Source organism: Eubalaena glacialis, chromosome 1 (assembly GCF_028564815.1).
Source record: "Eubalaena glacialis isolate mEubGla1 chromosome 1, mEubGla1.1.hap2.+ XY, whole genome shotgun sequence".
NCBI classification, from domain to species: Eukaryota; Metazoa; Chordata; class Mammalia; order Artiodactyla; family Balaenidae; genus Eubalaena; species Eubalaena glacialis.
In genome coordinates, this window is record NC_083716.1 from 158,590,984 (window position 1) to 158,603,077 (window position 12,094).

A 12,094-nucleotide genomic window follows, 5' to 3' on the forward strand; every position below is an offset into this window, starting at 1 on the left:
CCGTAGTTGGGACACAATTTGCTTTTTTGGTATTAAATATGTAGAAGATGCTGGCCCCTCTCTCAGACTCATGATTATTGTAGAACTTCAGAAGTTAGCATTTCATTTGAGAGCTCTAATTTGTTAGGCCCTCTTCCTTCATTTTTTTTTTTTTTAAAGATTGATTGATTGATTGATTGATTGATTGCTATGTTGGGTCTTCGTTTCTGTGCTAGGGCTTTCTCCAGTTGCGGCAAGCGGGGGCCACTCTTCATCGCGGTGCGCGGGCCTCTCACCATCGCGGCCTCTCTTGTTGCGGAGCACAGGCTCCAGACACGCAGGCTCAGTAGTTGTGGCTCACGGGCCTAGTTGCTCCGCGGCATGTGGGATCTTCCCAGACCAGGGCTCGAACCCGTGTCCCCTGCATTGGCAGGCAGATTCTCAACCACTGCGCCACCAGGGAAGCCCCCCTCTTCCTTCTTTCGAGAGCACAACGAAACACTAATAGAAATACTGATCGCTGGGAGAATCGTGTGGCCTGTTTAAGAAGAATGTAAAGAGGATGCAGAGTCCTGGGTGACCAGTTTGTTAGAAAATTACTGTAGAAAGGATTAGAGAATGTCTTAAGCTTCTTACAATATTTTGAGGAAATAGGGTAAAAGATGCTATTTGAGTGCAAAATAATCCCATAAAGGAATGATTTTTTTTAAACCTCCCATTTATATAATGACATCTTGTATCCAGCTGCTCTTACCCATCTGGCAACTTAAAGATTTCCTTTTCGTTTCTTTGATATAGAAATTACTTGCCATTAGGTCTGCCACTGGGCCTGTTTAATTGGTATTAAAAGAAAGTGCCTCCTTTGCCAGATCTGATCTGGTTTCTGGCGGAAGCTGTGAGTGACCAGCCAATCTTTGCCCTGGAGCCGTAGAGAGAAGCCAATTACCTTACTATGTTCTCCAGAGGCTTTAGGGACTCAACTTATGAAAAGGATAACTAGCTTGTTGCTACTTCATGTGTGAAATTTTAATGAATTACTGGCAGCCTAATGGTTTTCTTTCTTTCTTTCTTTCTTTCTTTTTTTTTTTGAAAAAACAAAACCCCAAAAAGCCTGTTTTAGCATTTTTTAACTAATAGCACTAACAAGAATTTTTGATTAGTCTGTCATTCTTGTTTATTGCAATTGATGGATTTCTACTTTTTGTGGAAATGTTATTTATGCCCTCTGGGGGGGTTTTCATTTTATAATTAAAGTGCTCTGCAAACCTTATAGGTATGCTCCAATTGAATGCTCCTGTGTACACACAAATCGTTTTAGTCCTTAAAGGTAATTACATCTGACAATAGGAAATTAGGAAATGCCAGAATGCTTATGTAAAAAAGGGAAATGTTTCTTGCGGGGGTGGGAGGTGGAGTTTTCATTCTAAAATATCAGATGCTTTACAGTATTATAAGCTCTTTCCTTATAGACAGCAGATATAAATCCTCAAGGGATAAACTAAGAGAAATTTGCTTTTCATGCAAAGGAGAATAAAAATAAAAATAGATGCTAATCTTCATTTGTGATCCTTTTCTTGTTCTCCTACCTCCAAATTTTAGGGCATTATTTCTCCAGGGTTTGTTTGCAGCTGTCTTCTGTGTTACAATCGGTTATTCCGTAATCACCTCATGGGGGCTTCTCCGGAGACCCCATCCACTGCATTGCAGGGAATATTCTCCATTAATGCTGTGAGATTGCCATGGAGACAGATTGCCTAGTGTCAGGTCCTGCATAGTGCTGGGAATTTACAATCTCCAGACGTGTTTGTGAGCTGGACAGTGTAGTTACCAGGGACGCTTCTGGAAGTCATTTCCTCGGTCCTTTGAAGGGCAGCGGTGTTTGGGAAAACCTGTTCTTGGTTCCTCTCTGGGCAGGAGCTGTGCTCTCCCCCAGACACCCTCTGCTTTTGTTCCTGCGTGTTGCTGCTTTGTTCTTCTTGGCCTGAACGGCTGCTGCAAAAAATAATCCTGACTGCCTGACCTTTAGAATAAAAACTGGGGTGGGCTCGCTGTTTAGATGTAGTTTTGTGGGGGACATGTTGATGCTTCGATTCAGAGAATTGTTCAAGGGAAACCAGAAAACCAGCTATAGGTTTCAAATATTGTTTTCATAATAATAAAAATAAACCCAAATATTGTTTTCATAATAATAAAAATAAACCCAAGTGGGAAGCAGCGGCATAGCACAGGGAGATCAGCTCCGTGCTTTGTGACCACCTAGAGGGGTGGGATAGGGAGGGTGGGAGGGAGGGAGAGGCAAGAGGGAAGAGATATGGGGATATATGTATATGTATAACTGATTCACTTTGTTATAAAGTAGAAACTAACACACGATTGTAAAGCAATTATACTCCAATAAAGATGTTAAAAATAAAAATAAATAAATAAACCCTAAAGGCACTCGTATGGCTGTATTGTATTTTTGGGGGGAACTGAGCCTAACTACCAAAGTTATTGTGAAGACCCCAGAAACACTAATCTCAGGATAAGTAAAATGATATTTTATCTGCAAAACCTAAAAAGTTGACAATTTGTCAGGAAGAGGAGGGGATAAGAGATGGACTTTTGTGTTTTTTACATATACTAGTTTAATTAATATTTAGAACAGTGCTATGTTAAAGGCATTGTTATTTCCTTGCCTTTACAAAAAGCAAGAGGTTAAGCAGGAGATGGCTTGATAGTAGCTAGATCTGTAGAAGGTGCAGGGTGGCTTAGTGTCCCGCTTTGGCACAGACCATGTTTATGCAGTGTCTGTTGGTCACTTTCAGGTGCCTCAGAGCAGCGTTGGCTAGCTTGTTGAACCTCTCTAAACTGGGACAACTCTGGAACTTTGTAATGCTATAACTTCTCAGTGGAAGAAGAGGGCAGCTTTAGGGGTAGTCAAGCCTGTGACTTTTGGTTAGAGCAAGTCACCCACTGCTAGGTTGTGGGATTCATCCCTGACTCCTGCCCGCCCAGACAAATGGAAATACGCACTGGGCAACTCCTTAGCTCACCCCAGCCTCACGATATCACTGCCTCTGTGGCCGTTTGGAAACAAAGAATGCAGGGAATATGTCCTTTTCAGATGTTTTTGTATCTTACCTCTGGACTTGGGCTGAATTGGCCTGTGGACACTATGACTATATTCTGGCTGGTTTCTGGTCTAGTGCAGTTAAGAATTTCATCTTCATTATGCTTTAGCTGGAAGATCAATTCATACTGCACTGGACTGCCCTGTTCACAAATTTCAGAAGCTAGGATTGAAAAATTAGAGATACAGTCATGATCCAAGTGGGGGAAGGACATTTACCAAAGTGTAAGTGGTGAAATTCTCTAGAGAAGGAACAGAGTTGGGAGGTAGAGGTGAAGGAGGGCTTTCAAGTTTTAGTATATACTCTATGGTTTAAAAAGATATTTACATATATATTTTTATAATTTTATATATATATAATGTTTTGAAGCACACACACACACACACACAAATCCTTAGGAACTAGAACACGGTACTGCTTTTATAGCCCATGGACATAGCAGGCTGTAGATAATATAGATCCTTTAATTGGATGAAATCCGGTCTGCACGCTAGGGTTGTTGATGGACGCTTCAAACCAGGAATTGGAACTGAATGAAATAATGATTTGGTTCAGATTCAATTCAAAGGCTACTCAGATATTCTGGTTTTGTTTCAGGTCAATAATTTTAGAAAAAGGCTTAGGTACAGTACAGTGTAGTTGAGCTTCAGAAGAAAAAAAGGTTGGCTCAGTTTTGTATTCAGCAAAGTAATCATTTATTCCAGGCTTTGCTTCAAGTTGCTGCTTCAAATGGAACTGTGATACCAAGGTGAAATCATTGAGTGTTAATTTTATTTGAAGTGGAGGCCTATGGTACCATTTTGTGATTATCAAGTGAGATAATGGAGTCTTAAGCAGCAAAGCTAACCCATCACAAAGTGCTTTGTTTATATTGAGATAAATGTACACAATCAGTGTTCAGGTGGGTTTCTTGAGACTTGATATATACTGTTCATGAAGCCATGGATTAGGAGTTCAGTTCTTCTCTCATTTGTTTTTGGGTGTCTTTTTTTTTTTCTGTGAGAAATTCGCTCTGGCTCAGGACAGTTTTCCTGGGGAATTTCCACAGAATGCATTTTTCGGGCTGAGAACTGGGTGAGGCTTGGAACGTTGCAGACGCTCACTGATTGTAGCAAACTGAGTGTGAAACTGATGGTAAACATTGTGATGGAAAAGTATGTTTGGTTTTGGTTTGCTTTCCAAGAAGATATTTAAAAGACACAGTTGAACCACATGGTTTTCATAGACTCCTTTTTATGCAGTCTGTCTTTGCAAGGTGGTTTTCTTGTTGGGGATAGCCATGGGCCAGCTTGAGAACTTCACCTTTTCCCTCAACTTGCGTGGTCACATTTGGTACTACTTCCTTCGAAGGCCCCATAAATGCTCCTCTGCAGACCGAGAAGCGGTATGCAGAGTGTCTGCATGATATTCTAGATGGGCTGCTTTTTCTTTCCTGGGATTACCTGATATCACAAGAAATTATTCTATTTGAACTCTCCAGTTGAGACCATTAATTCTGACTTCCTGGGGGAGAGGGTGGTAGTGGGATGTGTGTTTGTGCGATGTCAGTCAGGGTTCCCGGGTCCGGGGCTACCCTGACTTCATGTTTCAGAGTCAGAGATTCTCAGAGTCTGAGGATTTGGGCCCTATGGTGTTCTATTAACAATGGCGAATTTGTTCCTTGATTTGGCTGTTTCTATTAATGAAACAGTAACCTAATTAATTGTAATTAGGATGCCTCAGAGGTCTGTTTCCCTTTGAATCAATCGCTAGAGAGAATATGATTCTAGTAAAGCCCTAGCATATTCCTCAACAAAGAAAATTGTATGCAAAATTTCTGGGTATCGCTGCAAAGTTGGAGAGCTTGTGTGGTTGATGGAACCAGTTTACTTCAGTGATGCATCACGAGGGAGGGAGTGTTACGTAGTCTACTTCTTCCTTAGACCCATTTTGGTCAAATCACTATGACCTTTCTTGTCAAATAGAAAGAACACAAGCTATAACTCTCTGCAACAGTTCCTTATTGTGTCCTCTGTGTCTTTTTCACGGGAGTGACTATTTTTGGAACTCTTCCTGGAGGGCTGCATGCTGAATTTCTTCAATCCCTAACTCCTCTCGGCTGTGCTTTGCAGGAGAAGCTGTGCCTGAGGATGAACAGATCAGTGCTAAGGACCAGAAGCCCCTGGAGCCCTGTGATAACACCCCCATCATAGACAACATTGTTCCTGTGGTTGCTGGCATCTCTGCAGAGGAGAAGGAGAAGTATGATGAGGAGATCTCCAGTCTCTACCGACAACTGGATGATAAGGTCTGTAGTCAGAGATTATAGACCTCACACTGGTACAAAAACTAAAAGTAGCAGGTCCTAGATATACTGGCTGGAAGCAGCTCAAGCCCCACGGAACTGATGTAGGGCTGCAGACTGATGTTTGTGCCTGTCTTCCTAGTATTTACCCTAGCTCTTCATTGGGCAGACAGACTCAGGGAACTGGATTCATGTGGAATGGAAACTTGATTGGAAGAGTGGAGTGTTGGCCTGGGTAGACAGAGTCTTCACATCTAGAAATTGGATGGGGCCTTATCACTGCATGAGAGTAGAGGCTATGTGATCTTTCTTTAATTGTCCCTTGTTTTCTTCTCTGGGCCTGTCCATCACCTCTTGGAAATTCCAGCAGTGTCCCAGCTATAGGGGCAAAGGCGGTAGCTCCCAAAACTCAGGTGTGTACTTTAATCACGTAGCTCTAAGACCCTGGAATGAGGAGCCAGTAGTAGCAGCATCAGTAAGGCTGTTTTCAGGGGCATCCTCTTGAACGAAGTAGTTTGGACATGCTGGGATGTCTAATTTCATGGCAAACTTTTGGGACTCAAAGAACCATGTCAGTGCACAAATTGGAATAAAGGAAAAGAGATCTTGGAGAACACTGTATCATTCATTCCCAAAGAAGGTCGGGTTAGGAATCCCAGAGGCAAAGGAAATTAACTTGATGTTTCACGTGATCTTGGCATATTGCCCTTGGAATATCTAAATCCTTTCAGTTCATTTCATCAAGGTTGCTGATATTTTTGGTCTGATTTAATCTTTTCTGCTGTGGTTCAGCTCAGAGTGCTTGGGGACACCTCTGGCTTGGATGAAGCAGCTTTGTTATGTTAACGTTGTCATTAATCTTACAGGCCTGTCTCTTCTGAGTAAAGCTCAGTCTGGTATCACCTTCACAAGGGAAATGTGACTGGTTGTCATAAGGAAGCTGGTTCTCTTTGTGCCCATGACTTTGGGGGTTTGCATTACAACTGCAGTGTTAAACTGGGGTCGCCCTACCCTTTGGGTAACATTTAATAAGATATTCACACCGTGAGAGCTGTGTTAATTACTCTTTAGGCACTAGACATAGTTACCCTTCCATTTCTACCCAGGTGTTTTATGTAAAACCTCAAACAAAATGAGAGAAAAGGGAGATCAGTAAGTTAGTGAATAGTGTCTGTGGATTTCTCGGTTTCTCCAAAGAAATGCTATTGTTTAATAGCATTTAGAATTGATGGTTCATTTTTAGTATCCCCAAAGAATCCTGGATGCGGGGTGATAACCTGATTCTGCTCTCTATTCTCTATGAATAGAAGCCCGCAGTGATTGGAATTGGTATCTTTTACCTTCGCAGCATGAGGATTTCTCTTTGCTCTGAGGGAGACTTTAGAGTCTTGAATCCAGCTCCTGAAGTGTAGGAAATGCCAGGCCTTGGCAGTTCTCAGTTGGTAGCTGGCAGAGCTGACCCTAGAGCCTCTGCCTCCTAATGACCAACCTAGGACATTTTCTGTTATATCATTTTCCTTTAGCGTGTGTTTTGAAAACCCTGTTAAGCACACATCTTGAGATTAGCATGTGTGGTCCATCACAGGATGATGCTGAGAGATCTGGGAGAGGACTGAGCCCCAGAGCCTCAGCCTGGGGAGGGGGGCACCAAAGCTAGTGGTTTGACCTTCGCATCTCTACCCATGGATGGCCTGATTATGACTTGTCAGCTGTCATTCTTATTTGTCCTCCTCTTAAAGGTTCTAGGAGCTATTTCATGCTTCTGATGAGCTAGGTGGTGTGATACTTTTGAGAATGCATGAGTCGGGACAGGGCACCTTCATAGATTATTAGTGGCAGCGCTGAAAGTAAGTCTAGATGAGAGGCTAGCCCAGGGTGGTTAGATGACTTACATCAGCTGTAGGTGGCAGAGCTGCAGTGAGATTACACATCTTCTGACTCCCAGTCCAGTGCTCATCCCATTTTGGCCTTAGCCCTTGAAATGAGGAACTTTTCAGCCCTAATGAATTTGTCTAGAATGCGGTGGGAGAAAGACTATGCGGTCTCCTCCCCGCTGCCCCCTCTGTCCCTCCGTGCTGCCCCTGCAGGGGTCTAAGGACAGGTGCTCTTCCAGGCCAGCTCTGTGTGATGGAAAAGCATGCACTTTATTATTATTTTTTAACACTTAATTTTTTTTTTTTTTACGGAAGTATAGCTGATTTACAGTGTAGTGCCAATCTCTGCTGTACAGCAAAGTGACTCAGTTATACACGTATAGACATTCTTTTTTTTAATATCCTTTTCCATTATGGTTTATCACAGGATATTGAATATAGTTCCCTGTGCTATACAGTAGGACTTTGTTGTTTATCCATCCTATATATAATAGTTTACATCTGCTAACCCCAAACTCCCAGTCCTTCCCCCACCCCCGCCTTGGCAACCACAAGTCTGTTCTCTATGTCTGTGAGTCTATTTCTGTTTTGTAGATAGGTTTATCTGTGCCATATTTTAGATTCCACATACAAGTGATATCATATGGTATTTGTCTTTCTCTTTCTGACTGACTTCACTTAGTATGATAATCGCTAGTTGCATCCGTGTTGCTGCAAATGGCATTATTTCGTTCTTTTTATGGCTGAGTAGTATTCCACTGTATATATACGTACCGCATCTTCTTTATCCATTCATCTGTCGATGGACATTTAGGTTGTTTCCAAAAAGCGTGTACTTTAGAGCCAGACCTGTGAGTTAACAATGCTGAGACCTGGGCCGATGACCCACCTGCTGAAGATGTTTTTCTCATCTGCAACATGGAGTTCGCATCTGTTACTTTAAAAGGTTTCATTGGGGAATAAAAGTTTCTACGACGTAGCAGATGCTCACTAAATATTGGTTTCTTTCTTTCTTTTCTGTCTTCTCCCTTTGTTTGCTTAAGGGAGAAGCCACATTATATATGGTATCAGAGGGGTGGTGGTGCAGAGGTGGGCTGAAAGCCGAGTTGTAAGATAGGCAGCTCGGCATTGGCACTGTCTCTCTTATTCCCCATCACCCCTCCAGAGCTTCTGTACTGTTGGAGTTGTAAGAGAGGAATTCAGTGTAAGTAGAAGTAGAAGTTGAACCTCATTTCACTGATTACCATTGCAACAAAAACATCTTTATAATTAAAGGTGACCAGTGACCTGTTGATGGCTCACTTATTTCATTTCAAATACCAGAATATTTTTTGAAAGGTGCCTGGAAACCCATTATCCATAGACCAGATCTTAACAGTTGGCATCAGAGTGAGCCTGTGTAAACATGTTCTAAGAGATGCACTTGAATGTATCCATATAGATTGCACAGCACATCTTACTCTGAAAGTTTTGAAAATTAAAAAAAAATCACAGTAGACTATGCTAATTCCTTAGAGAAGTTGCCTTAATAAAGGGTAAGTGTAGTTTTGGAAATGTCTCTGATATAAGTGATTCGTGTCCTTATAATGTAATCCTTGTTCTTCATCCTTCCCAGATGGGCTAAGGGCCCTTAGTTTCTCACAGTACCTCAAAAATCACTGCATCACAGCCCTTCACCTGTCAGGAGCAAGCCTGCGTCTCAGGCTTTGGAATGAACACAGTATAAGAACAAAGCACTTGCACTACTGTTTTGCTTCTCTTGTGGTTTATATCACTTGTAGCTGTTGCTCGTATGTCCCAGGGGAAGAGATGGTAGCTCCCCCATGTTAAACTTCTTGAGTCTTTTATGTTAAGATGTTTAATATTTATGTGCGGAGGAACATAAGCACAAAATTGTTCCTGGTAAATGACATTCTAAGTTTATAAAGTAGTAGAGAAAATATGCCCGACATACAGTCTTCTCACTGTGGAAGTACCATTTTTGGGGGGAGGTTTCACTCTGATATAACTTCCCTAATTCTCCTGCCAGAAATCTGACTTGAAGTATTTTTTAGAAGCATTAAAGAATTTAAAATTATAAAACAATTTTCAAAACTTCAGAGTAAGATGTGCTGTGCAGTCTATATCTGTACATTCAAGTGCATCTCTTAGAACATGTTTACACAGGCTTGATGGCAGCTGTTAAGATCTAGTCTGTGGATAATAGGTTTCTGAGCACTTTTTGGAAAATATTCTGGTATTTGAATTTTCTTATACATAAAATAGGTGAGTTGGTGTAAAAAGTTCAGTAGAAACAGGATCTCCCTGAGCAGAGAAATAAGCCCCAAAGATGTTCTACGCAAAGGAAAAGGAGATGCAGATCTCATAATATTGGTGTTAGAATTTTCTTGCTCCGTGGAAAGCATCAAGTTGTGATTTAATAGATTTTTACATTTAATCTGATTTAAATGGATGCACAGACATGACCAAACAGGCAGGAAAATATCCCGTGGGAAACTGAGGTTCTGCCACCTAGGCCCTTGAGTTTACCTTCTTACCTCCCCCTCTGGAAAAGGCAGAAAGCACAGTGCAGGTTTCTTATGGGCTGCACATGGAAACACCTGGGCAGCTCCTGGCACAAGGACGGACACAGTAACACTGAACTGGATCCGACTCTGCTTGGGGTTTAGAACCCAGAAGCGTCACCACAGAGGATTTTCTCCTGTTCCTAAGGGAGAGGCACATCTGAAGCCAAGCTGTCTTTCTTCACAGGCTGTGCTTCACAATTTCGTTGGAACTCATGAAAATCTTCGTAACCAAGACCGAGTCTCATGCGGTTAGGCGCCGTCTGCCTGCTGCTTTCCATACTGGGTGGACCGCGTCTAGGGAGGGGAGAGGCAGAGATGCCTGCACGGGGCGTGAGAGGCGGCAGCTCTGGCTTTTGTGGCAGCAACACCTAGTGGCAGAAGTTGAGAGTGAGAAGCGTGAACTTGCCTGTGGGGAGATCCTTTCCCACTTCAATGACAGGCCAGAAAGGAAGCAATCACGTTTCTGCACACCAGCTTCCTTGAGGTTTTTTCAGACTGGTAAGAAAATTAGCTCCTAATCAAAGGGAGCTCTGTCATGCCAAAGATTAATTCTCTAGTAAATGTTTTCCAGTTTCTCCAAGTAAGAGGTTTGAAGTGGAAATACTGGTCTCTTCTACCTATCAGATGGCAGTGTTCCTGGTCACAGATGTGTTTAACAAGATTTCGGACATGTATGTATTACAGCGCAGGTGGTTAGAAACTCACTCCCGTATTTTTTGAGCTAGGAATTCACTGTTAACATCTTTAAGCTGGAGGGATAGCTCCAAAGTTCCTTTCGGTTCCCAAGCCCTTCATCGCCGATTTCTGGATGAGCAGGAATTGAGCTGAATGTGTAGGATATTGTATTTCCCAGAATATCCAGATGTTTCATTGGCTGAGCAAGTTGGGCAATGTGGTATTTTAACCAGTCTCTCTTCTGCGGGGAAGCACCACACCATTTCCTTCATCTTATCAGCCAGCTTATAGCTGGCATCCTGGTATCTGACGGTCATCCATTGAGAAACCAGGATAGCAAAAATGACATAACTAACCACAAAAAATTAAATATGATATTTCGTTTCAGGATGATGAAATTAACCAGCAGAGCCAGCTGGCTGAAAAGCTAAAGCAACAGATGTTGGATCAGGATGAGGTAAAGAATGCAATACAAAATTTTTTTTACCAAGTTCTTTTATGACTCTGTTGTTGATGTTTGTTCCAGAAATTTAATTCGCAAAGAGTTTTTTAAAATCACTGCATCATGTGAAAATTTCTTGGAAGATTTCCTTTCAGTGCCTGCTGAAAGCTGATTTTAGGGGAATTTAGAAAATAAATGTGACTTCCTAGAACTCTAGGGTTTTGAGAGTGGGTAGCTGGCTGCTACACAGTCTGTGAAGGGCAGAAATAGAGGAGCTTGGAGGTCGGGCAAGGATGATCCTGCTTCCTCATACTCAGGGCCCAGCACTCCTGGTCTGTGCCACTTCCGCCTCTTCGGCTTTGCAAATCAGACAGCTCAGGTCTTTGATCTACACCATGTTCTTGTGCTCTCTTGTAGGAAAAAAAAAACACCCCCAAAACAGAAGTAGAAGGTAGAGGAGAGGAAAGCAAAGAAGATAGGGGTCCAAGTGCTGCGTTAGTATATATGTGATACGGTAACGAGGAGGCAAATTTTCTTCAGTCTCTTCCTGGATGGCATTCAATTCTCCAGTAAATGTCTCAACTGTATTGTTCTTTTTGCCAAGTACTTTACAAATAGGAACCTAAGCAAAGAACAGATAGCCAATCTATCAAACACAGATGATTCGTAATTCTCTTACTGAGGACATCTAAGTATGTTTTCTCTTTTGTGCTTTAGGGTGCTTTCTGCTTTGTTGCTAAAATGCTGTGAGTTGGATCATATGATGCAATTATAGCAAGTGGCTTAAGTTCATGGCCTCAGTCCCAGCCCTCTCGTAGACATAACTCTCTCTCTAACGATCTTTTTCTCTTCCTCTTTGTTGCCCTTCATCTCTCCAGGACAATGATTATGCCCTCTGCCCAAACACTTCCCTTGGCAGGAACCATATTTAACTGATTCCCCTTTTAACTAGAGTTGAGTCTTCCATTTGCTTTGTGTTTCCTGCCCTCTTCCTCCCATTCTGTTGCTTTTCATCTCCAACTTGGTACAACTGCCTGTGATAACCTTTCCTTTTTTGTTACAGTTAAAACTCTTAATGTTTTTTTTCTCTACTATCAAGGCAATATCTGTTCATTACAGGAAAATCAGAAAATACAGTAAGCACAAAAATAATGAAAGTA

General features: G+C 42.0%; 1 protein-coding gene across 2 annotated transcripts in view; it reads left to right on the forward strand.

The window, feature by feature from the left end:
- Positions 1–12,094, forward strand: part of KIF5C (kinesin family member 5C) — a 162,119-nt gene that overhangs the window by 119,520 nt on the left and 30,505 nt on the right. For both annotated transcript variants that reach the window (XM_061199905.1, XM_061199916.1), the window contains 2 exons: positions 5,204–5,379; positions 10,881–10,949. In XM_061199905.1, coding sequence (XP_061055888.1) covers positions 5,204–5,379; positions 10,881–10,949 — 245 coding nt within the window. The remainder of the gene's footprint in view (positions 1–5,203; positions 5,380–10,880; positions 10,950–12,094) is intronic.